The sequence below is a fragment of the Canis lupus genome, chromosome 21, assembly GCF_048164855.1.
Source record: "Canis lupus baileyi chromosome 21, mCanLup2.hap1, whole genome shotgun sequence".
In the NCBI taxonomy this organism is placed as follows: Eukaryota; Metazoa; Chordata; class Mammalia; order Carnivora; family Canidae; genus Canis; species Canis lupus.
This window is the reverse complement of record NC_132858.1, coordinates 41,985,618-42,013,157: the sequence shown is the minus strand read 5'-3', so window position 1 is coordinate 42,013,157 and position 27,540 is coordinate 41,985,618. Positions and strand designations below refer to the sequence as shown.

Genomic DNA, 27,540 nt, shown 5'->3' with positions numbered 1-27,540 from the left:
GTGGGGAGCCTACGTTGAGCGCATTACCTTATATCTGTGCACTTGACTGAATGTAACTTATACTTCCCTACAAAAAAGAAGACAAGAAGGGGTCCGTTGTGTTTTCTTCCCCCCAGATGAATAGCTCATTATTTATTCATTCATTGTTTTTCACTCCTCTGCTTCTTTTACAACAGATGTGAGGTGACTTACGAAGGTGTGTGGCTTTGAGTGTGTTTATCAGGGAAGAGATCTGAGGGGCGCTCAGGGCAGGGGATGCAGATGACACCCGATGGGAGGGGAGACCTCGGCGTCCCTGTCAGGAAGTCCTGAGCACTTCCTATGGGGCTTCCCAGCAGTCAACATGAGAAAGGAACATGATTCCGTATCCGAAAGTCAATGGTTCATCTGATTGGAGGATAGAACCCCAAGAGAAATTTCTCCCAGGCCTTCTCAGGAAAGGGCAACCATACAATCAAAGCCCTGTCTGTTTGGAACACCCCATTTGGACCCTGGCTCTCAGCGTCCCTCCAGCCCATGTTTTCACTCTGGGGCTCCCAGCCCTGGGCCGCGAGGGAATTAGGGGGAGGCAGCCTCCTGGAGACAGTCAAGGCCCCCTCCCCGGGGCCCCACACCCAGGTACCCATTACTTTCCTGGGAGCAGTCTGGGGGAAGCCCTGCTTGGGAGGTCTGGGCTTCTGCTCTTGGGGGTGCCCAGCTTGCCATCCTGATTTCTGGAACCCGGGCTCGCGTCCTCAGTTGGTGCTTTGCCGCTCAGCCCATCTTGCTCCCCGATGCTCCTCGGTGGCCTCCCAGCCCCTTCCACGGTGACGGCTCTGCTTGGAGCAGCTCCCTGGGGGCGGGGCTCTTTCCATCTTGGCATTTGGGTTGAGAGATCTTTCCACTTTCTGGCTCCCGTGTTTGAGTTGAATTCATATACTGCCCCGGTAACTAGGAGAAAAAATATATATAACAGCCATGCAAGTGGAGGAATTCAAGTGCTCTCCTCCCCCACCCCCACCCCTGTCGATTCTTACTCCCAGGGAAAGAGGAAGGGTGCTGGGAAGGGGGGATGGTGAATCGTGGACAGGCTCCCGAATGGCACACTCTTCACCAGCCTGCCCTTCCTACGAGCTGCAGGGCTCCGACCACACAGGTAGCAAATATCATGCCTCCCTGGTTGCAAGATTAGAAAACCACATAAATCTTGAATTCCATGTCAGTTTTGGGCAAATTCTGTTCAGTTTTGGGGCACTTGGGTGGCTCATGGTTAAGCGTCTGCCTTCGATTCAGGTTGGGATCCCAAGGCCCTGGGATCCAGGCCCACGTCGGGCTCCCTGCCTGGAGCCTGCTTCTCCCTCCGCCTGTTCTCTGCCTCTCCCTCCCTCCCTCTCTCTCTCTCTTTCTCTCTCTCTCTCTCTGTCTCTGTCTCTCTCATGAATAAATAAATATTTTTTTAAAATTCAGTTATTACCCATTCTGTTCTGATGGCTTTGTTCTAAGAGCCCCCCCTGAGTCCCCAGATACAAAAAGGAAGTCACCAAGGAAAGGAGGAAAGGACTGACTCTTATTTCTGTTGGGTTAGCGGAGATCTGTAGACACACACTCGGAGTCTGGCCTCTGCGAGACGGTGCAGGGGAGCCTCTTCACCGTGTCAGAGCGGCAGACACTAATTGGTGTGCCTGTTCACATTAGTGCAGTTGGCTCATTTCTTCCCTTTTTTCTCTCTCAAGCACGCAAATGTCGATAACAGCCTTGGTCCTCCCTGGCTTTTGCCCCAGAAGCCGGGAGTCTCGGGCGATCCCCTGCTCTTGCCATTTCCCTGTGGCATGAGCCTGAGTGCCCTCTCGGCAGAGGATCCCACCAGCACTTATGCTAATGTGGGCACATTATGGTAACAAGTACCTAATAATAGAGGGAAATTTAATTCCAGCAGCAGCAGCAGCCTCTCCTGGAGAGGAGCCATCCTTCCGAGAAGGACCGAGCGGCTTGCATGTGAGGGTGGCAGGGAGCCAGCACACTTGCCTCCCGAGTTTGGTTTCCTTCCTTTTATTCACATCTATAATTGAGCCTTTGTAAGCAGAGGGATGTGTGTAAAGGAGCTAAATTTGGAGCTGATTTCATGGGGGTGAGGGGAGCTCGGGAGGCCAGCTTTACCTTATGTTCATCTTGCCGACCAAGAAAAAATTCTTGGCCCTGATCTAGGGGAAAAAGGAGCCAAGCCTGCCATCTCTGCATCGCTCTCACTACCAATAGGATGGTTGGTGTTAGAAGTCTGCAGAAAGGATGGGGGGAGGAGGCTGAGCTCCAAAGAAGACGCTGATGGGTTTGTGATGCGGGAAGGGAGGCTAGCGAGGGGGGGCCCGGGTCCTGTGCTGGAGCATCTGCCACCAGCTCTGCTCGGGGCATCTCCGCGGGTGGCAGCAGGAAGGGTCGGGACACAGAGCCAAACGGAGGGACAGACGGAGTTTAGAGCCGGGCAGGGGAGGGGGTGTCTCCGTGACTCTACCAACTGCTGGATGGCATTGCCACTGAATTACCTGGGTCTATGGCTTCTCCATCAAAGACAGAGCTCAACTGAATTGTTTCCTGAGGAGGAGAGAGAGACGGCGTCAAGCACGACCCTACACTCCTCCCGCCAGGCCGGCGGCCCATCCTCACAGCCTGCTACGGTCCTTGCCCTTGGCTTCCAGAGCCTCGTTGACTCGCTCCCAGCCTAGATGCTGGGGACCCAGCAGGGACCACCACTGGGTTGTGGTTTTAAGATTCACACGTGTTTAATGTATAGGCAGGCAAGGAAAGGACAGTCCCAGATGCAGAAGCGATATTCCGTACGGTTCACCTGGGGGGGTTGAGGGGGAGGGGGCCGTAGATCCCACACGCGAACATGTACAAAAGCAGCTTACATGCTGACCCCACCAGCAAGGGTGACGTAGCTCTTCCCAGCCCCCAGGGCCGGGGGGCACATTCTAGAAAACGGTGCTGTGGGAGCTAACCAGTGCGGGCCGAGGTGCTGTGGGGGTGGGAGGGGGTGCCCGCCGGAGGGCAGGAAGGCCAAGGCCGGGGGCCGGCTGCCTTCACAGAGCTTGCAGCCTGGGGAGCCGCTGCCAGCAGGTGCACGGCCCAGAGTGACAAGGTTGCTGGTGGGGCTGAGGCACGCTCAGGGACACAGGGGGCCAGGAGGGCACTTCATCCAGCCCGGGAGGTGGGAAAGCATCCTGGGTGAAGGCCATCTAGGCTGCATGGAAAGGAAGGCAGACATGCCACGCGCTTGCCCTGGCCGAGACCTACTTGGCCTCAGTGCGGCCTGACAGGCCGACGGGCGAGCGAGGCACAGAGGGGTGCAGCAGGGGTGCATCTGGGCCCGGCCTGCCTTCCCTACACCCTGGGCTCCACGCCTCTTCCTTCCCGGACCTCTGTCCTCATGGAAACACCCACTTCGGCCACAGGGCCCTCCGGAGGCGCCCTTGTGCAGCACGCTATCGGGGTGTGTTCGGAGTCCCGTGGGCCTTTCCACACCGGGCTCGTCACACCAGGCGTCATCTGCTACCTGGCCGCAGCTCCCGGGCTCCAGCAAGAGGCAAGGGACGCCGCACGGGTCTTAGCCGATCCAATAGTTCAGCAGCTGCACTTTTCATGGTCGTGGGGACTTATTTGATTGATTTAATCTTACGTATTTCTAAGGTGCCCTGTGAGTGGCATCCCCAAGGGTACTTGCCTTGGACAAGTCCTTAGCTAAGACTAAGGAGATAGGAGATGCCCTCTTCCCCCCGCGTGTAGACAGGCCCGTAGGGATACGCACTTGGGTGACGGACAGAGGCAGAGATTCCGGGGCACTGGATCGTGCTCCTCGTTGTGCACGTCATTCCCCCGATTTATGAGTCTTGGATCATAACAAAACCTTATTCTCAGGGGGTGAGGGAGACTTGGAGGGTCACCGCCACTCCCCAGTGGGCAGAGCAGGTTCAGTGAAGAAGATCAAGGAGGTCGGGGTGGGGGGAGCCGGGGAGACTCCCCAGCTCTCTTGTAACACTTTGCATCCCATGACTCTGAACGGTTTTCAAGACCATTCCCCACCTGGGATCCCAGGGTGGGGATTGTCACTGTCATTTTACAGATGAGCAATCTAAAGCGTAGAGAGGCCAAGGTCACACCTGTGGGCACAGCCAACCCCTGGCCCAGGCGGCGCGCTGCCTCCCTCATTTTTCTTCCAGGTTGTGGAACAGCAAAGGAAATCTAAATCCCGCCAGAGGCCAAGGCTCCAGTTCTGGTCTTTAAGCTCTTCGCCCCCCACCTCACTCTCCTGGAGCGTTGGTGTAGATGATAAACACCACTATTCAATATTTATGAAATCCACTTCTGCAAATATATCAGCAGACATGTTCAGTGGAGGGAACAAATTTTAGCGGGAGCTCGTCACACAGCAACCCGTTCTGCAGCCAGACACAAGCATCTCCCTGAATGGTAAACACCCCCACGAGGCTGTGGCGGGGTCCACCCGGGAGGGCCCCCCCCCACATCGCCCAAGCCAGGTGCCCTGTGGCCACCACACTTACCACCAGTATCTCTGGTTTTGTATTTTTCGTTTCTGCAGGGAAAAGAACAGATAGAAGTGAAGCTTCCTGGACACTAAATTGACCTTAAAATTCTACCCCCACAATGGGATTTCTCGTAAACAGGCTTTGAACGTAGTATTGCAGACACAACAAGGAATTCTCTGTCTGGAGAGATGTTTATTGACAGCTTTCTGCCTTCTCAGAAAAATACACACACACACATCATAATAATATACCAAAAAAAAATTTTAATGTTACTCTTTTCTCCGTGTATTGCTATGACTGGACCTTGGAAATTAGCTTTTTAATGAGAGATAAGAAAGATCCAGTTGATACATTTGTTCATAATGTGGGGATTCTTTGCATCCATTCCCCACGGCCTTTTAAAAAAGTAACCAGGGTGGGTGACAGTCTGTGAGGACCTCATTAAAATCATTTCTTTTGATATGATCAATAACCATTATAATCAAATTTCTAACTCCGCTTAGACATGCCTTGTGCAGGTCAGACACGCACACCTAGGGATTGAGTGATTAAAGCAATCTTTTAAAACACACACACACACACACACACACACTTTCCAATTCTCTGTCCAGTCTCTCCCTATAGCCTGGATTCCCCTGGAAGCAGGGGCTGGGTGCTGACATCCCCTGAGGCTGGATGTCCTTATTCGGATGGACTCGCAGTGCACATCTGACTGCACCCTGCCCCCCTTTCTAACCCGCCTGACCCAAATAATGTGTGAAAATGATCACATCCATTACAATCTGAGAATAAAGTGTCATTGGTTCTTGAAAAAGGGGGGCATCTGTCCAACACAGAGCATTAGCTGTCCTGAGAGGAGGGGGGTCGCACCCTCCATGTGCAGCCGCGAGCAGACACTGTGTTTAACTCACAGCGAATTCTTCACTCCTGTGCCTCTAGGGGCCTCAGTTCAGCTGGGTGGAGGCAAGTGTGGGTGGGACCCAGGCAGGACTTGGTGGACAGATCTGAGCGGGCTACTGGCACCAGGCGCCCTGCCCTCCCCTTCCTCTGCCTACATCTGTCCTCTGCGTCACTTCAGCCACAGGCGACGTGGCTGAAAACGCACGGAGACAGAACCGCTCCCTGATTCTACACCCTGAGTTGGAATGCTTTTATTTAGAACAACAGGGCAAGCAAAAGCCAGCAACAGCAGCAGCGGCAGCCACACACAAGGGGAATAGGCATGGTACATACCTCCTTTCTCCGCCCTGTGGGGAGAAAACAAGAGATGGACAAGTGTTAACCTGAGAGCACTCTGCACGGGTGCCGCGTGATAACCTGGCGCCTTTGGGCAACTGTGTTCCTTGGGATTCAGGGACTGATCGATCGAGGGGATGGGCAGGGGGCTAAAATGAAGGCTGAGCTCCTACCGCAGCTCCAAACAGAGCAGCTCCGTCACTGGTGGTGCGGGGCGAAAGAGGTGCTGGGAGTTGAGAAGTTTGAAAATTATTGCTTTGTAGAACTTGAGGGAATATATTTCCCCTGACAGCACAGGTGAGAGCATGGCCAGCGGGCCTGGCAATTCGTCCTGCCTCATTTTTCTCCCCAGTAGCCAGCTTGAGCAGAAGGCTTGGCTCACAGCAGGAAGCTTCAAGGACTGGCAGCTAAACCGTATTTTCCTATAACACCAAGACCTGGACTTGGATGCTAAGCCCCTTTCCCATGATAACCTGGGGTCCCCTAATTCTATGACTCTAATTTTATTCTTTGCTGTTGGACAGACGTTGGCTGCCCTAGGGGATACCTAATTTCCAGAGAGGCCAGGCCTGAGTCTGCGTAACGAGCTACTTTTCCTTTTTTAATTCAACCACGTTGGAAACAATTAATTTTTAGGATGTAAGTTAAGGCCACCAGGTTCAAGGAACACTTAACCATAAATTGCCAGAGAGTTACAGTGTCTAGTGGATGACTTCCTTTAAGAACTTGTCTCTGAACCCCATTAAGGACCACCACCATCCTTAAAAGCTCAAGTATCACTCATTTGAAGTCAATTTTTTCTTCCAAATCAATTTGTGAGTAGAGCCCAAACAAAAATGCCTTTTTTTGATTTCAGCAGATGCTCAAGGGTTTCTTACCTTGAAGTCAAGGTTGCCAATAGCAACAAACCTCCCCAATAAATATGGCAAAATGCAATGCCCATGTTTATGCTCACGCCTTATACTTTTGTAGGGTCTTTTCATTCCCAGATTTCAAATTATTTGATCGTACTAGTTAATCTTCAATATACCTTTAAAAGGAATATGAAATCTCATCACGCTCTCGTTGTGCCAAAACTCAGGTCCCAATATCTTGAGATCCTTGAGCATAGAGCTAAACTTGGAATCTAGAATCCTGAGCTCACTGGGACTCACCCACAAAATAAAATGCAACAAGACTTAAGAACTCTATAAGCCTTTACTCAACATCAGGAAGAGTGCCGAGTGCTTCCTTTGCATTTGCTCATTTGATTGTTTACTTTTCAAATAAGGAATTGAGATTCACAGAGGTTTCCACTCTTGTCTCAGGCCATATAGAAAATGCTGAGCCCTGATCCGAACCAGGCCTTGTGTCTCTCCAAAACCCAGGCTCAGAACCATCATGCTGTCATGGTGGGAGCTTCTGAGCCTCAAGAAACTGGGTCAGGGGAAGCTGGGAACAACGAAGTGCTCTCTCCACTTCACTCTGGTGTCTCACTGCAGCCAGTAAAAGACACTCCGTGGAGTAGGTGGTAAGAAGCATGTGAGTGCGCAAGAGGCAACAAGAAGGAGGGAAAATAGGGCTCTGCTCACAGCCCTTGAGAGTGAGAGATTGGGGTCACATGCAAAAGAACAATGATTATTTAGTCACACAAAAGCTCAGTGAGTCACTGGAGCCAAAAGCTTAATTCCCTTATCAGTTTTCTGGGGTTCCTCTAATTCCATCCCATCCGTTAAATATTCTACAAACACCAGCCCAGCATATTCTATCACTACTCACAACCAAGCTTGCTTCTTTTTTTTTTTTTTTTCTGAAGCTTTTATCCAGGGCAAGGTGACCAGAGGATGAAGCCCCCACGTCACTGGGAATATATCGAGGACAGAGGCAGGTGCCAGGAAAAACCAAAAGAGCCATTTCCTAGCCAAGCAGGTGATGAAGAGGGTACCAGGGCTGAGGGGAGCTGGGATGCCTACCCCACATCCACTTATCCTTCCTTCAGTCCGGGCACCCTCTCTACCCTGTAGAGAAGTCCTGATTCCTACCTTCCCTTCTCCTGACAACCCTGGAAGTCTGTCCTGAAGGAAGTGGTGGAAAGGGCCCAGCCCACTGGCAACTTACGGAGGTTTCTTGAGCTTCTCAGTCTTGCGGGGGCAGCGTCTGTGGATGGTTTTGGCCAACAGGACGAGCAGGGACACCAGGAGGCCCAGAAGCAATATGGAGCCCAAAGTGAGGACAAAAGGCACGTACCATGCTGATGGAGAATAGATGTTTTTTCTCAGGACCTGGTAGATGATCTTGGGCTTTAAAGACAGAGAGCGGGTCGGGTGAGTGGAGGGTGGTTTTTGGAGACATGTTGGACATGAGCACTCTCTCGTGCTCTACACACCAGGCATCCATGTACTTATAGTTCTTGCTGCTTCAACCCATCACCTTATATATAGTCTTTCAAAGCACCCATGAGGTCAAAACCCAGAATGTTTAGGGAACTGAAAAAGCAACTCTGGACCTATTTTTTACTCCCTTCTTCCCTTTCTCAAATGCTAAAAATCCCATTGACTTTTTTCCTGCCAAATCATGGCATAACTCTGGGATGAATATAACCATTGTCTCCCACTGGGAAGGCACGCGCCATGAAAGTTGTTCTTTTTAACACTTTGTAAGCTTTTCAGGACTCTCTCACTGCAAGCTGTGCTGCAAGATATCACAGGGCTGATATCACAGTGAAACCTCAGGTTTGGCATTTGCTTCCTAGAGAGGAAGACAGACACCAAACAAGGTACGGAGATTTGGGAGCTGGAGATGTCACAGTCGGGTTCATGCTGTGAGTCCCAGAAAGGTGCCTACTGACTCCCACCACAATGGAAAGGCCTTAAGAGTATCTTATGCCTCCATTTGTTGGGATAATATTGACTCCAGCACATGGGGCGTGAACATGGACCAGTTCATGGTAGGGCTTGGACAAGCAGAATTTGACCACCTGTCACAGGTAGCTAAGGTGCTGATGACTCTTTCCCTGCCATACAGCACGTGTGGGGCTGCCTGCTGAGGGCACAATTTTCCTTGGGTGCAGGAAGAAAAGGGAGAAAAGACTCAGCACAAAAATAAAGCCAGTCCCTCCAAGAAGCAGTGGGAGATAATCCTACTGTCAGACTCCAAGCTCTCCCTTCCTTCATCACACTGGTTTTATCGTGACACCTGCTTGTTTTCTTCCTCCTATCTACTACAATCTGTAGTTAATGTACGAATTTGGATATCTGCTCGTCATCTGTCTTCCTCTCTAGATTGGCAGCTCTCAAGCTTTAGCGCACATCAGAATCCCCTTGGAGGCTTATTAAAAACACAGATTGCTGGGCTTCACTCTCAGAGCTTCAGATCCATTAGTTCTGGAGTTGTGGTTGGGGACTCCAGGTTCCAATATCGCTCGCATGTGGCCATGGTGACGATCATGTTGGGTGAGGCCCAACTTCATTATTCTGGAGTGGGCTTAAGAAGAATTTCTAACAGGTTTCCAGGTGATGCTATTGCTGATGGTCTGGGGACCACTGACTTACTATAAGCTCCATGACAGCAGAGATCACTTTTGGCTTGTCACCAAAGAGCTTGGCATATTATATAGGTATTCAATCAATATTTGTAGATTGAACCAATGAAATTTTTTGGAGGGGAGTAGGGTGCAGATGGGTACATAGGGACTCTTCAAAAGGAGTGGAGAAGAGCACCTGACAGCTACCTGCTTTCATGGACATTGACTTGCAATGGCTCTTAAGAACAAGCACAGGGGCACCTGGGTGGCTCAGTTGGTTAAGCGTCTGCCTTCAGCTCAAGTCATGATTTTGGGGTCCTGGGATTGAGCCCCACACCAGGCTCCATGCTCAGTGGAGAGCCTGCTTCTCCCTCTCCCTCCATTCCTCCCTCTGCTTGTGCTCTCTCTTTCTCTGTGTCAAATAAATAAGTAAAATCTTTAAAAAAATAAAAAGAGCAAGCACAGAAGTGAAATTGTGAAGGTAGCTGTTGGCCATATGTCCATGAAAATTGGCTCCTGTGCCCCAAGCACTGTAGGTGGTCAATACCTGACTTATCACAAGTCGGTGAAGAAATGCATATTCTGCTTTACCAACACAGGAAAAGCTAATGGTTCTGCAAATCCAATGTCTCCCTTAGATCTCTGCCTACGACCCCAGCCCATAGTTGGCTTTCCTGGCAACATCCTAACACCTCGACTCTTTTCAGCCCATCCCTTATCTGTCTTGGGGTACGGGGCTCCATCCAGGTACATCACAAGGAATGTAACTGGGGCATCAAGGTCCCAGGGCCCTTACCCTAGGGGTTGTGGTGACAGCGGTGGTGGGATGAGGAATGACGCTAATGCTCAGCGTCACTGTCCCCGTTTCAACGTGAGCCTGAGCTTTCTTCCTGCCAGACAGCAAGTTGTCATCAGTTACGTAGACAAGCAGCTTGTAGTTCCAGATCTTATCAAGCCCACTGGCGTAGTCGAAGCGTGTCATGAGGAACAGGCTTGTAATGTTGGACCCAGCGTTGGGAGAGAAGGTAAAATGACCGTTGACGTTGCCTAAGTGCGATTTGACACAGGGATTTGGGGAAAAGAGAGAAAAGAGTAAGAAAAGGATTTAGAAGAAAACTGTATTCCATCAATTCCTCAAACATCCACGCCTCAGGTGTAGACCGTGTCTTCTGACGCACCAGAGCCAGGTCACTGATAGGATAAGGGCCGTAACCAGAGACCTCATGGGTACAGGAAAACTCTTGCAAGGCACCTGGGTGGTCAGTTGGTCAACGGTCTGCCTTCGGCTCAGGTCATGATCCCAGGGTCCTGGGATCGAGTCCCACGTCAGGATCTGTGCTCTGTGAGGAGTCTGCTTCTCCCTCTGCCTCTGCCACTTCCCCTGCTCCTGCTTGCTCTCTCTCTCTCTCATGCTCTCTCTCAAATAAACAAATAAAATCTTTAAAAATAAAAAAGAACTCTTGCTCACCGACGGTGCGGCTACAGCAAGAATGAGGTAGAAAAGCACAGCCCTGTCTCGTCCCGGAGAACGGCTGCCATCTCTCTGAGCATCAGGCAGAGATCTAATAATCCTGGGGGAGCCCCTCCAGCCAACCCTACTGACAGCGTTTATCCGGTACCAGTGCGGAACTCCCACTCAGGGCAACGGGTGGGAGGGAAGGGGCTCGGGGGCCACGTCTCCAGCCATAGGCCAAATTCACTCCATTGCCCTTTAAAAAAAAAAAATTATCTATGCACAAGAGACACAGAGAGCGAGGCAGAGACACAGGCAGGGAGCCCGACATGGGACTCGATCCTGGGACCTGGGGATCACGAGCTGAGCCGAAGGCAGACGCTCAACCACTGAGCCGCCCGGGTGGCCCCACTCCAGTGCCTTTGCTGGAACCTGGCAGGCCACCCTGGTCCTGGTCCCAGCTCGGCAGGGGCCGTGGCCCTGGGTGCTCCTGAAGGCACCCCATGCCCGCCTCCCCCACAGCTCGGTTGGGCCCCGAGGCTCACAGCTTAGAGCACCCGGGGTAGAAGCGCTGCCACCCAAGCAGTCCTTGCTCATCCCTCTGGTGGCCCCAGGCTCATTACTGACGGAAAACCAGTAAATGGAGCAGGAGATGATGCAATTTTTACTCCCTTAGCAGCGAAGAGCTCCGTAAAGGCCTGAGGGTTCTCGGTATGGATTATTTCCATCCTCACGACTGGCGTCTGGAGGCGGTCTCTGCCCCTGGGCCTTGCGACACAGCCTGCTCGAGAGGCTCCCTGCCGTTGGAGTTCCTGCCTCTGCCAGGGCCCAGCAGGCAGCCGAGATGGATTTTTACTCTTTCGCATGGAATTGCTCTGCTTGTTTGGGTTTCAATCTCTGGCCCCAGCACTTCATTAGATGAGCTATTTTGGTCTAATTTCCATGGAGGGGTGCTCTTTTTTTTTCCCCCCCACAGTGGTATATTTTTAAAGAGAGAACGTGAATGGAGTAAAAGAGAATTCCTGAGGACACGTTTCAGAATGCATTTAATCTCTTTAATCTATAATTACTCAGAGAGAGGACTGGGATCCCCCTGCCGCCCTCACCCCACTACAGGCTTGCAGGAAAAGAGGTGGTTCAGGAGGAGGACCAAAAAAATTTATACTAATATGGTTCATGCACCATGATGGATAGGAATTGGGGAGGGTGAGGGGTGCCATCAATGGGGTTCACTCTTCCTTGGGCCAACCACGTATGGGAGTCTGGGAAGAGTTAGGTGAGACAGGGAAGCCAGGAGAACTTGGAGGCACAGGACCATTAGGCTCCTCAACCCTGCTTCTCTCTTTCAAAATACTCCATCCAAAATACACTGTGCTCCAGTGTATGAACCCCTTTTAAAGAGCTGCTAAGGCCTCCAACACTAAGAGCCCTTGGAAACCGTGTACCTGAGCCAATGGAGTAACGAAAAGACTGGGGACTGGAATCGAGGTCGGTACACGTCAGCTTGAAATTCTGAATGTTTGTGCCAACTTGCAGATCCACTGGGATGGCCAGGAAATAAGAGTCTGGGGTACAAACGGGCTTTTCGTCATTTTCTTCAAGGACATTCACAGTTACCTAGAGCAGCAAGAAGATGGCCATAGGTAACAGCTAAGGCTTGCAGAGAACTTGATGTGGGCCAGGCACGGGGGACTATGCACTTTTGGTGGACCAGGTCATTGAGACAGATGATATGATTATTCCCATTCTCCAGATAAGGAAACTGAGGCTTAGGGAGATTAGGTAGTGGACCTCAGGCCCTTCCGTTTGGTGAGTGGCACAGTTCAGGCCTGTCCTACTCCAAGTCCTGGGCTATTAACCTCTATTCTGTGTGGGTGTATGTGCGCTCCTGTGCATAATGTATGTGCACGCTCACATACCCCCCACATGCATCTAGACACATGGGCTCATCGCCAGATGATGCTGAGCAGTTTTTCCAGTAATGATAACGAATTTACGGTGACCCCCTATTGTTCCTTGCCCATCGCCCTTGCAAATTGGAAGTTCTGTCTTTAACTTTGGAATATAGAGCAATGGTTCTCGGCCTTGGCTCCACTCCAGACCCGATGAATTGGACTCTCTGGAGGGTGGGGCCCGGGCACTTTTTTCAGTGTTCTCCAGCTGACGCTAATATGCAGCCAGGGTTGAGAACCACCAGGATAGAAGGAGTCAACCTGGCTAAAGCAGGATCTCATCTGTAACCTGGGTTATTAGCACCGCACGAAGCTGGTGGCCCTAACCTGCCACGAGCAGGAGCCAGCCTATTCTTTCATCGTTGTCTTTTATGCTTGGTGAATTGGAATATGGACTGGGACGCCTGCCAGCACGGAATCATAGAACGTCAGCCCTGAAAGGGACTTTATGTGATCATCACCCTTTTTAAAGGCTTATGAATTTTGAGTCGTATTCATCCTACCTTTGAAATTTGGGGATTTCAGGTATTTCTGAGCCCGGGTATAAATTGAAATGTTCACTCTATCTAGTTGGCTCCCAAAGTGGAGTCCATTCATTTTTCTCAAAAATCCAGCCTAACAAACACTACAATTATCTTCAACTTAGCACATCTTTTGCTCAGCTAGCAATGTCAAGCCTCACACATCATTAAAAACATGTCCCGTTAATTCAAAGCCAGTCATCAGAGGAACTGGACTATTCAGGCTATGGGTTATCAGGTGACTCTCCATTTAAGAGAGAGAGAGAAATTGGGACACAAAGATAAGTATTGCTCAGACCCCCTTGGAAAATTGGGATCAAAGTTGAGAAATGAACTCCATCTCCTGACTAAACCAGTTTTAGTTTTTTTGTATCACACGGGGCTGCCTGCTAAGAGTTCATTTTGTCTTATGCTACTTCACTTTACTAATGGGAAAGAACAAGAAATAGTTCCATCTTTGTGGCCATCATATTACCTTCAAATAATCCTAACCGTGGACAGCACACACCTGCTAAAGCTTTGCTACTCAAAGTGTGGCCATGGACCAACTGCATCAGCACCACTTAGAGGCATGTTAGAGATGCAGATTCTAAGCCCCACTCAGACCTACTGACTCACAGTCTGCATTTAACTGGATTTGCAACACCAAAGTAGAGAAGCAGCATAGCCCTGGATCAAGCCACATCCTTTGAAGGTCCACTCTATGTGATGTGATGCAGGTGGGGGAGGATCGTGGCAAAACTACAAGGGAGGGGGACATGCATAGCTACAAAACCACACCCCGCTTCTGGAAGCAGGCATCTCACCACTAGCCCACTGCCAAAGCAAAGGGAGATCTAAAAGGTGATGGGAGGAAGCTTGCCACACAGTGAGGATGCCAATCTTTATTTCCTGGGCTCTGCTAGGTGTGTCTAAGTGTGCCATCCTGGATACCACTGGTCACTTCCCCTTCCATCTGCAGGATACGCCCTGTTAAGCTTCCTTATTGCTACAGCCACACTGGCAGGTGCCAGAGAGATCCTAAGTCAACCGGTCGGGCTGGTGTGAACATACCCATGGCCCCACTCACAGTGACTGTGCTGGTGTCCTCGCTGTTGGTGGCCTGGATTCTGAGAATATAGACGGGGGTTGTTTCGTAGTCTGCTCTAGTCACCAGCTGGAGTTCTCCCGTCTGGGGATTGATCCAAAATATGTTTGGGTACTGGAGGCTGGCTCCGCCGGTGGAGATGGAGTACACGACCCTGCTCTGGGGGAAGTCTTTATCAGAGGCATGCACTTGTCCGACCCGGGTTCGAGCTGGAAGATAAAGTGCCTGAGATTAGTCCTGCTTTGGGGGGTGAAGGGAGGCTCCAGGAGTACACATTCTCACCGCCATGGGCAGAAAGACTTTTGGAGGGCTCTCTGCTGTTCAAACTCCGCATATTTCATGTCTTCAATTCTATTAAAATCGAATTATGCTCATGAGCAAGCACCGAGGAACTGGCCCCATAGTCCCAGCCATAGAGTAAGGTGCGAAAGACAATTCGCGCCTTCCTATACCCCGAGCATGCCAATTATTGCCCGATCATAAGCAACACTGCAAAGAACGTCCACACACATACGTGGTGTGCAACACTGTTGTCTAAATGTCTTCTGTGTCTTTCAAAATTTCTGTAATGAGCATGAATTGCTCTGATAAATGAGATGAAAAATATACCGTTTTTAAAAGGGTTTGGCAACCAATGATTAGAGTATAAAATTTTAAAGACTGTTCCATTTTGCTTATTTTACAAAGCTTGTTGGTGGGGCTGCTGGAGTGCTGGCTGGCTTGTTCTGTAGATCTTTGCACTTCTCAAGGGCACAAACCTCTTGATTGACTGTATGGGCCCAGCGCTTGGTGCTCGACCCAAAGTAGGTGATCGATGATCGTAATAAGACCTGTGAGGATAAGAAGTCTATTCCTGCTGCATTTGTTATTCCCTGGATGAGGCATAAGGAATTGAAGTATGCTCTTCGGGCCCTCTTTTTGCACTTTGTTTAAAACTTAACGCCAGGAAATGGAGACCGTCCTCAAGGCAGAAAATAATATGAAGAGGAGAGAGCATTTTAGAGGGAGTGTTGGGGTGAGTGGGTTGATTGAACATAGAAGACGATGAAGTTGCCACGATTAAAGCATGGAAAGCGGGGGGATGTGGGATCCTATTAGAGTTAACGGTCCCACCTTGAAGTCAGGAGGGGGTGGAGGAGCAGCTGAAGCTGCAGGAGAGGAAGAACCCGCAGAAATCGAGGTGTCAAGAGAGAGCACGGAAGGGACCTCCAGGGAATCCTGTTACCAGTGAGAAAATGTCTCTACTTTGTTTTCAAATGAAGGAAATCTACAAATGGGAAATCTTTTCTCTATTTTTAAATTTTCAATTCTCTGCACGAGCTGGATAAAAATCACAGTGGAGACCGAGGGAAAACGTAGACCACGAGAAGGGAAGATGAGCAGCGTCAGGCGCGCAGACAAGGAAGCAATCGGGTTCGGAGAAACGCAGTTTAAACAATAGTTTTCAAAACCTAGGTTTCACCTGGAGAGCTCCTCAACGGTGAGGATAATTTAAAAAGAAATAAGAGATGCAATAAACACGAATGAGCTGTGCGTTGCTGTGCACAACAGCACTAGGGGCCCCAGAGCTGAAGGCAGCTTCCACTCCGGGGAACGCGCGTCTGGATGAAGGAGTCCCGCAAGGGCACTGGGGTCTGTGTCCTGTCGGCTCCTTACCTGGCCTTAATTCCGACACCTCGAATACGTAGGACGGCCTATCAAAGACAAGAGGAAACTCATTTTCTGGCTTTGTGAGGATATAGATGTAGATATTGTCTGAAAGCAGAGATAGAAAAAAATTAAATTGCAACACCCCACTCTCACACATTTGTTTATTCACCATTTTTAAATAAGATTTTACTTATTTATTTGAGATAGAGCCATTGAGAGAGACAGAGACAGAGACGAGAGAGCATGAGTGGGGGGAGAGGCAGAAGGAGAAGGAGAACCAGGCTCTCCACTGGGCAGGGAGCTTCACCCAGGACTCGAGCCCAGGACCTGAGCCAGAGGCAGACGCTTAACCGACTGAGCCCCCCCAGGCACCCCTAGTCATCATTTTTTAAAGCACCTGCTGTGTACCAGGCTCCGTGCACTTGCTGTGTACCAGGGGATGCAAGGTGAAGCAGACCTGCTGTGTCCTGCCTTCACGATGCTTAGGGTAGTTGGTTGCCTTTTGCTGAACATGTGTACAGGTCACTACGGACGTCAGAGGAAGTACAAGAAGACGGCTCACAGGGATATTTAGAGTCACACAAGTGGGGCCAGGGGAGCAGGGGTGGAGGGGCGCTGATCTGGGCATATGCAACGGTATCGAGAACTGCATGACTGTCTCAGGGAAACCACAAGCTGCTGGCCTAGTTGAAAAAAGGGGGGCTTGGAGGTGGGCTTCCAAGGTGGGCTTGGAACTGACGTCAGAGCCAGGCAGGGGCCAGTGATGAAAGTCTTTGTGTGCCAAGCCAGGGTTTGAACTTGAACCTGACAGCCCTCAGAGGGCTTTCAGTGAAGAAGTAATAGAAAGGAATTTGCATTTCCTGAAAATCACTGTCAGAATGCGAAGGGGGTAAGGTGGTACGCTGGAAAGGGACAAGACAAAAGCAGACAGAAAGATCCTTAAAAAGACTGTAAGTGTTGTAACTTAGCCAAGAGAGAGGAGGTTCTGCGTTCCAGCGCCAGCAGTGGAGGGGGGCAAGGCTGGAGGGGCAACAGGTCCTGGAGATTTTAGGTGTCACAGAAGAAAGGACTCAGAGACAGATTAAAAGTACCTGGCAAAGGACAGGAGGAGGCTGGGCTGATTCCCAAGTGTTTGGGTTTTTGAAGTCTCCTTCAGAGCACACATGCCTAGCCCAGCACCCAGCACTGACCAGCTCTGTTTAGCTGCGTCAGGAACTCCATCAAAAAGATACTTGCTTTTATAGTAAGGAAGGGCAACGTCCTGCACCTGGATTATCACAGTGTATTTGTTGCCGGCTGCCAGGTTACTTGAATTTTCATAATCTAGGTCACCAATCAGCTAGGTTAAAACAGAGACACCATATTACACAGAATAAACCGTCCTTTAAATTAAGCTGACAGAGACATTTTCACGTACTGTTAGTGGATACATACATTGTAAGACCTTTTCTGCCAGCATTTTGCCCATAAGAGGAGCTGTAACAAGTGACGTCCATACCTTTGCTCACCGCTAGAGGATCTATTCAAAAGAATTTACCAGGAGAGAGAATCTATGTTTAAAGATATTCATTAGGCACTATTGCCCAACAGCATAGGCTCAAGACTTCAGGTTACTTGAAAGGAAGCACGGTATGGAATCCGATAGGCAGGGATACTTCCATCATTTAAAATATCTTTGCATATATACATGGAATATACATAAAAATCTAGCATAGGGAAGAAGACAAGAGGGTAATATGTGAACACGTTAATAGAGGTTATCCCTGGATGGTAATGCTGTTCTTTGTTTTTTACGTTCTACAGCGAAGATATATTAATTTCTTAAACAGAAATTATTTTTCAGTTGACACATGTGCATAACATTGGTAAGACTTTCTCGGGGGAGGAAGAAGGGCTTGGGATGGGAGGTGGAGAGAGAATGCCTAGTGGGCTGCTTCTTCTCCCTGAGACTCTATCCCTGATGCAAAGACCTCCTTTGACTCCCAGACGCCCCCCCCCCCACCTCCTGCCCTTCCACCTCCCTCTCCTGCTCCCCTGTCACCCTCCAGTGGGAACCCTGGAGGTGAAGGTCCCACACAGCTCACTGGGACCTGCCTTTTATGCCCATTCATATTCCAATTCTGCTGTTTTGCCGTGGGGATGCTGTGGAGGGGGCACCTACACACCCCCACTCCCTCATTCTCCACTGGGTCTCCAGGGCTCCCACAAGGCTCGGGGCCCAGGGCTGCCTTTCTCTCACCTTGTGCCTCTCTGGGCCAGAGATGAGCCCTCAAGGACACACAAGTGCTTGGGCACAGAGGGCACTAATGTGACTGTGAGGGGCACACAGAAGAGGTGCCAACTGCAGCTTTGCAGGAAAGGATGCAGTCCTTAGCACCCCAGGCACAACTATGCATAACAAATGATTCCCGGAACTTGGGTATAATAAGGAGCGAATGGGGAAAACAGAGTCACTATTAAGTTTGTCAGTTACGGTCGCTTTGAGAGGGAGTTACCTTGGAAATTTCTCTCTATGGGGCTGCAAAAGCACTAGGCATGTTACACCAGCTTCCCCGATGCCCTTTCAATGATGCAATGACCATTAACTGACCACGATTTTCCCAGAGCCAGCTGGATCCTGCGAAAATCTGCCGCCGCTTCCCACTCCAGATGGCGTGGTGAAGTTGAATTGGTTGTTTGGTGCTTTGCTGTCATCGTCAAAGCAGAACTTGTTCAGGTCCAGAAGCAACGTCCCCTTGGCCGCTCTTTCAGGCACCATAACACTGGCGAAAAAGACACGATTCAATATTTTCCCCCAACAAATGGTGATGGAGTGTTCCTCCCAACACGGGCCGTGGGCTAGACACCTCGGCTTTAGTGTCAGTTCAGAGCTGGTCCGCAGTTGCTGCGGTCACTGCCTAATGGGTTCCCTGCTCTGCCCTTGCCTCCTTTCACACTCAACACGGTGGCCAGAGGGATCCTGTTAAGACGTTGTCTGGTCACGCCACTCCTCTGCTCCTAAATCCCAAACGGCTTCTATTTCACCCCAAGTCCTCACTTTGATCTAAGGGGCTCTCCATGATATGTGCGCCCTGCCTCGCTTTACCTGTCTGAACTCCTCTCCTGCTGCGACACCCCCTACTTGCTCCCACGGCTGCCCGGCCTCCTGGGGCTCCTGGATGGCTCCCCAGGCTCTGGCCTCAGGCCCTTCCACTGGCTGTGCCATGGGCTCAGTCACTGTCTTTAGTCTCCGACCAATGCCGCCTTCTCGGGAGGCCACCCTGGTGACCCTCTCGCAAACGTCAGCCGCTCCTGCCCCTTGCTCCCCCTTGCTCCCTCTTTGGCTCCCTCCTTTATTGTAAATTCTTAGCCCTCATCGTTTTCCCATATAGTACACAGTTACTCATTTATCCTGTTTATGTCCTGCTCCCCCCTGGAACGCAGGCTCCAGGAGGACAGGGATCGCTGTCTGCCCAGCTCTTGGCACACTCACTAATGTCCGGTGAGTGAGCGAGTGGTGACCTCTGAGACTAGCACAGTCGTGCAGACAAATATAAGAGAAAGAGAAATCCCGCCCTGCCTGCCAGGGCTTTATGACCTGGTGAGGGGAAATCGCTGGGGCCCTGCGCTCCTCACCTCCCGTGCCCTGAAAGTCTGGCAAGTCTGCCACTTGTGTTCTAATGGCTTTGATGTCATAAGAGGACCCCCTGACACGTTAGTGTCATTCACCCAATAGAGCTTTATTAAGGGTTGAATGGGGGGGTTCCGATCTCAGTTGACTGCGGTAGCACAAATGAGTCAAGCCACCCGCCAACTCGGAGCCATCTGGTCCAGCCGAGCTCGGAGTGGGGGACCCCGGGGAAGCGTGAGTAACGCCTGTAGGCTTCGGCTCATTCAGGGTTTTTACTGCGGCTCCAGGTTTCAGTTTTTCCATCTATAAACTAGACATAAATCATGTCAGTTAGCTTTTGCTTCGTAACAACCAGCCCAAAACATAGTGGCTTAAAACAAGGCACTTGTCATTTCTTGCAATGGTAAGGGCAATCCAGGAGCGCTCTGGGGTCCAGTCTGGCTTGGCCCATCTCCGTTGTCTGGCCATTTGGCCGGGGCTGGCTGGTCCAGGAGGGCCTTGGTCACGTGTCTGGTGGCAGGAGGACAGTAGGTCCCTGCTTCGCATTGTTGATAACCGTCCCCGAGACTGTCCAGTGCTTCACATGGACATCGCAGGTTCCCCAAAGGAGCGAAAGACGGCAAGTCCCAATGCACGCACGCCATCCGAGCCCCTGCCGTGTCACATTTGTGAAAGTTCCAGTGACCAAAGCGATTGGTAAGGTCGGGTCGAGATCCACGGAGCAGAAAGCGAAACCCATGCCCCGACGGGAGGAATGTCAGAATCACATCGCAAAGAGGTGTGGATGCAGACGGAGGGGCGTCTGTGGCTGGTGTTCAGTTGGGTTGGGGTTTTGCCATCTCCCTCAATCATTTCTCTTGCAAAAATGTATCGTGGCTGCAGTGAGAATGTGTCTGGAAGGCCCTCCACCAAGGCTCTTAAGTGACCATATGCCATGTCCTGCTGTGCTCTGAAGGCCATTGCTTCGTTCGCGGTGAGGCCCGGGGCCAGCTCCGTCTGATGACAGCGGACTTTGCCCTCGGAGCCCTGGAGGCCCTGGCCACACCCGCCGGACACCCCACAGCAGGCGAGAACATTTCTGCCCACCCTCGTTCCCTCTCCCCTCACTCGGGTCGGACTTGGGTGTGCTCTGATGACTCTCCCAGCCTCGTCTAGCTCTCCCCATTTTCTCCCCCAGGCGCGTCCCCTACTACAAGGCCTCACACATTGAACCCCGTCCTGGTGGCCTGTTCTCAGAACACCAGACTGGCATGTGTTAGGTTCCCTGATCCTCTGCACTCTCACCTCCCTCTGCATCTAAGGTATGCTCCCTTCCACATCCCACGTCCTCTCTTAATGGCAACTAACGTGGGCTCTGGGCTCCGCGAAGGCCTAGCAGCAAGGACGGTCTGGGGCTGCTGAGGAGAGCCGGCTTGCTTCCTGCAAAGCACTTTTTATCCGACAGGTGCCTCTTTGGCAGAGACAGCCTCTGTTCAGCAGGGTCAGGGCACAAACATTCCCATGCCTGTCTTAACTGGACAATGTCTTGGTTTTATTCATAAGCACTTAAAATCGGTATCACTTATTAAACACCAAATGCATGCTGTATCAGAACAAGCACTTTAAAAGCACCACCTCTAATTCCCTCATCTTCCAGACCTCCGTATTCTTGTCCCCATTTCACAGATGAAGGAAGAGTGATTCAGAGCAGTTTCCAGACCTATCCAAGAAACCTGGGGCACCAGGCACGCTTCTCTATTGTAGATGTTAGTAGATTTTATTTTAAGCTCCAGCAATGAGTCTCCAGGCCCACAGCAGGTTGGGATCTGGACCTTGACTCCAACTCTGTGGAAGCCAGAGTGTTGCATCATCCAAAGAATCCTGTATCCTGCAGCCAGACATTTCATGCACTCCGCCTCTCAGGGCTGCCTAGCATGTTCTTTTCATTCCTCCCTGAGGCTTGGTATTTCTCCCCCCAACGCATGACTTGGAAAGCCACTCCCCCTCATTCATCAAGCCCTGCCTCAAAGGCCGGCTGCCCTTGCTCCCAGACATCTGACCACGTCCCCTCCCCGCGCAAAGGTGACCGGCCCAGCCGCAGTCTGAGCCGGATGACCTTCTCCGCCTCTGGCTCACAAACAGCTTGCCAAGCGCTTTCAGCCAAGCGCAGGACAATTTACAACCAGAGTGGGGGCTGTCACGGCGCCTTTGATGCCTCCATCAGGCCCTGGGCTCATTCATCAGCAGCCTGGGAAAGCTGCAGGGGCCTCGGTGCTCAGGGCTCTTTCCTTCTCCAGGCTGGCCTGAAAGCCTGCAGGACCGCGACCCACGGGGGCCGCAGGGGGCCGGGCACACAGCCACCTGCCTCCAGCCCACTGGGTGCTGGCGCCCTCCCACTCCCTTCCTCCTGCCCTCCCAAGCTCCCCTGCAGGGCCCACACCAAAAGCCCTGAAGAAGGAATAAATATTCAGGGACGTGTGTTGTCAGAGCTGGTGGCAGCACCAGTCCTGTTCTGTTTGCTTTGGACTCACCGGGTGCTCTGCTATGGTGGGAATCGGGAAGGTGGTGAGGATGGGTGGCGGGGATGAGATGGGGTCAGGTTTCCCAGCCCCTGGAGTTTGCAAATGAGGCTGGGTTTTTGGAATAAAGATTTCCACCTCCAGGGGGCTGCATACCAAGGGGCCTCTTGTTGCCCCTCCTCGGATCTTGGCTTTCCCAGGATGCTGGCGAGTTGGAAAAGCCCAGAAGAGGGACTTGCACACTGTTCAGAGTTGCCTTCAGTAATCAATACAATTAGTCTAGTTACTGCCTGGTGTTGACCTTCAGGGCTGATCGGGAGAGATTATCAAGAGTGGGACTTGGCATGGGCTGGCCTGGACAGCCTCGGATATTCAGACTGTGGTTTCCCCAGCAGATGCGGAACGCACTCTGCAAGCCATCCTGCCACACCTCGGGGGAGTCTGGAGCACGGGAGGCCACGGCAGGCCCTCAGCGGAAGGCTACCGGGCCGGGAGGAAATGGACAAAGAAGGGTTCTTACTCCTCAACCCACACCATCCACCCCTCAGGGTAGGGGATCAAAGGGGAGTGGGAGGACCTAGGAGGACAGGGCACGAGGACAGGAAAGCCCACCCCCACGCCGTGGAGCCGGCCAAGAATGCTCGATTAAGATTTTCAAAGAAAGTAGAAGCGAGACTCTGTATGGCATCTCGACTCCATCCCCAGGGCCTGGGCCTGGACTCAGTTAACAGAGGTGGGTCCGGTTATGCATGTAACAGCGTGACAGCCCTCAGTAGCCCCATGGCAACCATCCCCACCCACCAAACAGACTCTGAGGTTAGGGTTGGGTAGAAACCTATCACATGGTCAAGGCTCTTATTGACTTGATCAGGGGCTCAGAAGGAAGCAGATGGCAAATCAGGATAATTCTAGGAAGGGTTTAGTAAAGGGGCTCTTACCAAGGTGCACACAGGGTATATGGAAACCCCAAGGGTTGGTGCAGTATCTCAGGGCTAGTAAGAGTGGAGCTCCCTAACCTCCCCTAGGTCCAGAGGAGCCAGTGGAGGGAGCAGCTTCTGAAGTTGCAACGGAGACAGTTTGCTGTGTGCAATCTGGGACCTTCAGGAGGTGGAGGGGCTTCTCTGGGTGACAGGCAGGGAGCCAGGGGGGATAAACACCCTGACTCTACTCTCCCCTTTATTCCAGGGCTTCCCATTGGCCAACCAGAAGCTGCAGGGCAAGGGAGTCAGTTGATACCCATATAGGTCACATCCATACTCCTGGGGCACAGAGCAGGGTGGGGAAATCTGGAAGCTGGGATCTGACAGGGCCGATAGGGTCTACAACTGGGTCTCACCGTTTTGATATGAGACTACAGGCCACACTGAGTTTTAGCATCATGCTGGGCAAAACGATTGAGAAAAGACGGAGACATTCATAAGCACATTAAGGAATTTATAGTTGCATTGCTGACCCTAAACAATCTTCTTCCTTAGTCCTAGGGTCCTTTGCATGGCCACACAATGGACTGGATCTGTGTCCAAAGTCCCCTAGAGCTTAAAAAGTGACCTTGCAAACCCTGTCAAAGGCAGACTCAGAAGAAGACTCTCTCCATGGGGACATCTGGAAGTGGGACCGGCTCTGGTCTGGAGCCTTGCTCCAGATGCAGGACACTCTCACCAAGTGTCACCTCGAGGGGGCCCTCCCACCCCACGCGGAGCCACCTTCATTGTCCCGAGAAACTGGAGATTAGCAAGTAGGAAGCCACAGAGATGAAACTAACTCCGGAAGCTACTAATGTAGCATTTAGACAAAAATAGCTGGTAGAGAGGCAGTGCTGTTTTCAAAAAGGCATATTAACGCAGAATCATAAGGGGCTTTATTTTCCAATAACACCGAATAGGCTGTGACACAAAGAATAGGTCGAAATGTACAAAATAACTGATTTCTGCATTTTTTTCCCTTTTGGTTGCCTTTTGTTTACCGGCAATTAAGTTGCATAAGGTGAATTAGATGCTTTGTTTTGTTTTAAGTAAATACGTGTTTGATTTATTCCTATTACTGGTGGCGTGTTTCTCTGTGAGCTCCTGGCTACTAATCCTAGGTCTCAAGTATCCCTTATAACTGGTAACTAATGGCACCCTCTTGCCATGGGTGGCAATAAAGCAAGCAAAGGCACAGTCCAGAGAGGGTCTAACAAGTCCCCGTGGTACTTTTCACCAACAGAGATGAACATGCTATAGAAGAGAGCAAAATAAAAAACTATACATATATTTTTTGCAAGAGTACGAAAGTGCGGAAGGGAAACAATGAAGAAGAAAGAAAATGAAGAGAGGGAAAAGGATCAAGAAAGGAAAACCTCGCTCCAACAGCAGACACCCAGATGCTCATGATTCTTCGGTTCCCGTCAGAGAGGCCAAAAAGTGGAGGACCACAAAGCAGGGGGGACACAGCACGTGAATACCTGAAAGTGGACCTGGTGCACGTGGCAGGGTTGTCATTAATGTCCTCCACAATGAAGGTTATCTGCATGCGATTCTCCTGACCCCCCGAGGGTCTGTCCTTCACCAGGACTTCCAGAGAAATGGTGGGATTTTGTCTTAGGTGACCTGCATCTCGGTCTAGCCTGTGGGCCACTTGGATCGTACCCGTCCCTGAGAAGGCAAAGGTGAGAACACAGCTCGTCTGGAGATTTGGAGGCAATCGGAAAGATCATTCTGGTATGAGGACTGGCTTGCAGGGAGAGTACCCTCTATACAAACACATTTTTAAAAACTCATGTAAGTTAGGCATTGATGGGGATACCTGGCCTGATCCTTCTAGAACTTTTCACCTCAAATTCCAAGGTTGGGCCCCTGGCAGCTATGCTTGCCCATAGTTGGCCAGACAGTAGACAGCTGGCTCCAGCTTGACCCACTGAGTTCTCTTACTAGAGAGCGTGGAACCGAGAGACAGAAGTTGGGTTAAGAGCAGAGTTAGAGATCAGAGGCCAGAACTCTCGCTGCCGAGGCTGGTGGGGCAGCGCTGGTTCCCACCCTTCCTGTGACCCACCCATGGGTTCTCATGAGATACCCAGGATCCTGTTGATAGGTATCCCCTATCTTTTTTTTTTCCTCTCATGCTTGCTTTGGCTTGCCTTCATTTCTGTTTCTTGCAACCAGAGTCTTAGTAAATATGCTCCAGAAAACCACTGTATTTAAAAGTTGCATTTGCACTACTAGAGTGACAAGAATTTTAAACCATGGGTGTCCATCCCTACACCATCAGCTGAGTGAGGTCCTTGATGACAGGACACTAGAAATTCTCAGAGACAGAGCACAATCTCTGCCTTAGCCTGCCTCTCCCGGGACCAGACATCCTTTGCCGTAAAGCCAACGGGGCAAATAATACATTGTCTTTCTGGGATCGTCTGATGCCGGCCTCCACAAAGTCATTATGTACAGGGAAGTCCTTTGGACGGATGTGAAAGGAACTTCCAAGGTGGTATCGCCTAGGAGTGGTCTCTGGGGTCACAGTCTTTGGTTTGAATCTGCTTCATACCTTCAAGCTGTGAGGCCTTGGACAAGTCATTCACCCTGTCCATGTCCTCTCTAAACCTTGTTCCCTCATCTATAAAGTGTGCATTATGATAGTTCATTGGGTTGCTGTATTACCTAAAAATGGAGTACATGTGGATCACTTAGTACAGCACCTGGTATATGCTAAGACCCCAATAAAAGATGGCTGTTATAGGAGGGGGAAACTTTCCTTCTCTGCACCGACATACTTAGACGGGAAGGTAACTGCCAGCAACCCAGGAGACTGACCTGGATTGATGCAGTCCAATATGGTAACCACTAGCCACATGTGGTTATTCAGCACCTGCGATGTGGCCAGTCCAAACTGAGATGTGTGATAAATATAAAATACACAGCAGACTTCAAAGACTTGGTACAATAAATGATAATGTCAAACATGTCATTAATAACTTTAAGATATCGGTTACATGTTAGTGACAACGTTTTGGATATGCTGGGTTAAATAAAATGCCTTATTGAAGTGAATTTCACCTATTTCTTGTTACTTTTTTTTTTTCTTGTTACTTTTTAAAAATGTGTCTACTAGGGGATCCCTGGGTGGCTCAGGGGTTTGGCGCCTGCTTTTGGCCCAGGGCACGATCCTGGAGTCGCGGGATCGAGTTCCGCATCGGGCTCCCTGCATGGAGCCTGCTTCTCCCTCTGCCTGCGTCTCTGCCTCTCTCTCTCTCTCTGTGTGTGTGTCTGTCATGAATAAATAAATAAAATCTTTTTTAAAAAGTGTTTAAAAAATAATAATAAAAATAAAAATGTGTCTACTAGACTTTGAAATTACATACGTGGCTTCCGCTCTATTTATTTTGCACTGTGCTGGTCTGGATCCTCTTTTCAGAAGACTTTCAGGTACCTCAGGATAGTGAACTCATCCATTGTTAGATACTCACCTGCTTGACAGGTGAAGTAGTGATACAGCTGGTGACCCGGGGACCCTGTTCAGTTTCCCCTGCCCCTATGCCAGCTACTTTTAATGCATCTATTACCCTAGTAATATGGTAGTCTAGACAGGAAGGCATGCCTCAGCACAGAAGACAAATATAATATTTGTAAAAGAATCCAAATGGCTGAATTAAAGGATGCACAGAAGGGTGTGTGTGTGTGTGTGTGTGTGTGTGTGTGTGACTTACACTGGTTGATCATGAAATAGCTGTTAGCGGTTGTGATGCTGTAGAGGAGGAAGCCGGTAGAGCCTTTATCATCGGGGTCCTCAGCTGTGATGTTGGCCACAATGGTGCCTGAAGCCAGCTCCTCAGGAATCGTGTACACTCGCGCTGAGCTGGAGCAGAAATACAGCAGACACAGCTAATTTTCAGGGGCACGGGAGGGTGGAGTCTGGGAGGTGGGTATTTTGGTTAGTGCTAAATATAGCACGGAGCTTTTGAAGTTGCATCCACATGCTCAGAGAAAGCAGGCAGCAGCTGAAAGGAGGGGGGGACTGGCTTTTGTATTTCCAAAGATCACGTCCCTGTGGATGCGAAGAAAGTGCCACACTGCTACTGCCACCACGTACAGTGGCCTCTGACTCCGCACCCGCCTGACACCAATTCAGATCAGCCTGGGCTTTAACATCTTTTATCACGATAGTTGATCCCTCGGGCCATCTCCTCTCCTTCTCCAGTTCTTGTGCAAAAGCTCCCTGGGTTATTTTCACAATCCACCTGGACACACGGCCAGAGCTCCAGGGCCCTGACTCCCACCCCACAGCTGCCACCAGAAGCTATGGTGATAAACCGCAAACACTCCTTATTTCTTGTCTCCTCTTGTTTTGTTTTGCCCAAGGAGACAGAATTTACACACAGAATCTGCACAGCTTTCGGAGTTGCATTTATGATAAGGTCAGCTCTCTGAAGGGAGGAATGGGCCCCCCTGGCAACAGCACGGTCAGTACGCTGCCCTCCAGGGATGACGTCTTGCGAAATAACCCCAAATCGCCAACCTCCCCATCTTCCTCGGCCCCCAT

General features: G+C 50.7%; 1 protein-coding gene across 1 annotated transcript; it reads right to left on the bottom strand.

Moving 5' to 3' along the window:
* Positions 1–27,540, bottom strand: CDHR3 (cadherin related family member 3). The gene is made up of 14 exons (XM_072791797.1): positions 27,455–27,540; positions 26,708–26,856; positions 24,473–24,662; positions 18,512–18,683; positions 17,158–17,260; positions 15,928–16,026; positions 14,254–14,480; positions 12,157–12,328; positions 10,055–10,305; positions 7,854–8,035; positions 5,754–5,767; positions 4,536–4,567; positions 2,520–2,568; positions 1–930 (listed from the first exon to the last, which is right to left on the bottom strand). Exons 1-14 carry the CDS (start codon positions 27,538–27,540, stop codon positions 626–628), a joined length of 2,031 nt encoding a protein of 676 aa, XP_072647898.1. The 3' UTR covers positions 1–625.

Bases quoted from the DNA above. Each gene is read 5' to 3' on its own strand.
- CDHR3 (XM_072791797.1), bottom strand. From the start codon at position 27,540: ATGGGGGCCGAGGAAGATGGGGAGGTTGGCGATTTGGGGTTATTTCGC. The intron at 24,663-26,707 runs GTAAGTCACACA...TTGCCTTCTCAG, and splicing joins CTATTTCATGATCAACCAGT to GGACGGGTACGATCCAAGTG. The intron at 18,684-24,472 runs GTATTCACGTGC...CTTTTTCGCCAG, and splicing joins TGCACCAGGTCCACTTTCAG to TGTTATGGTGCCTGAAAGAG.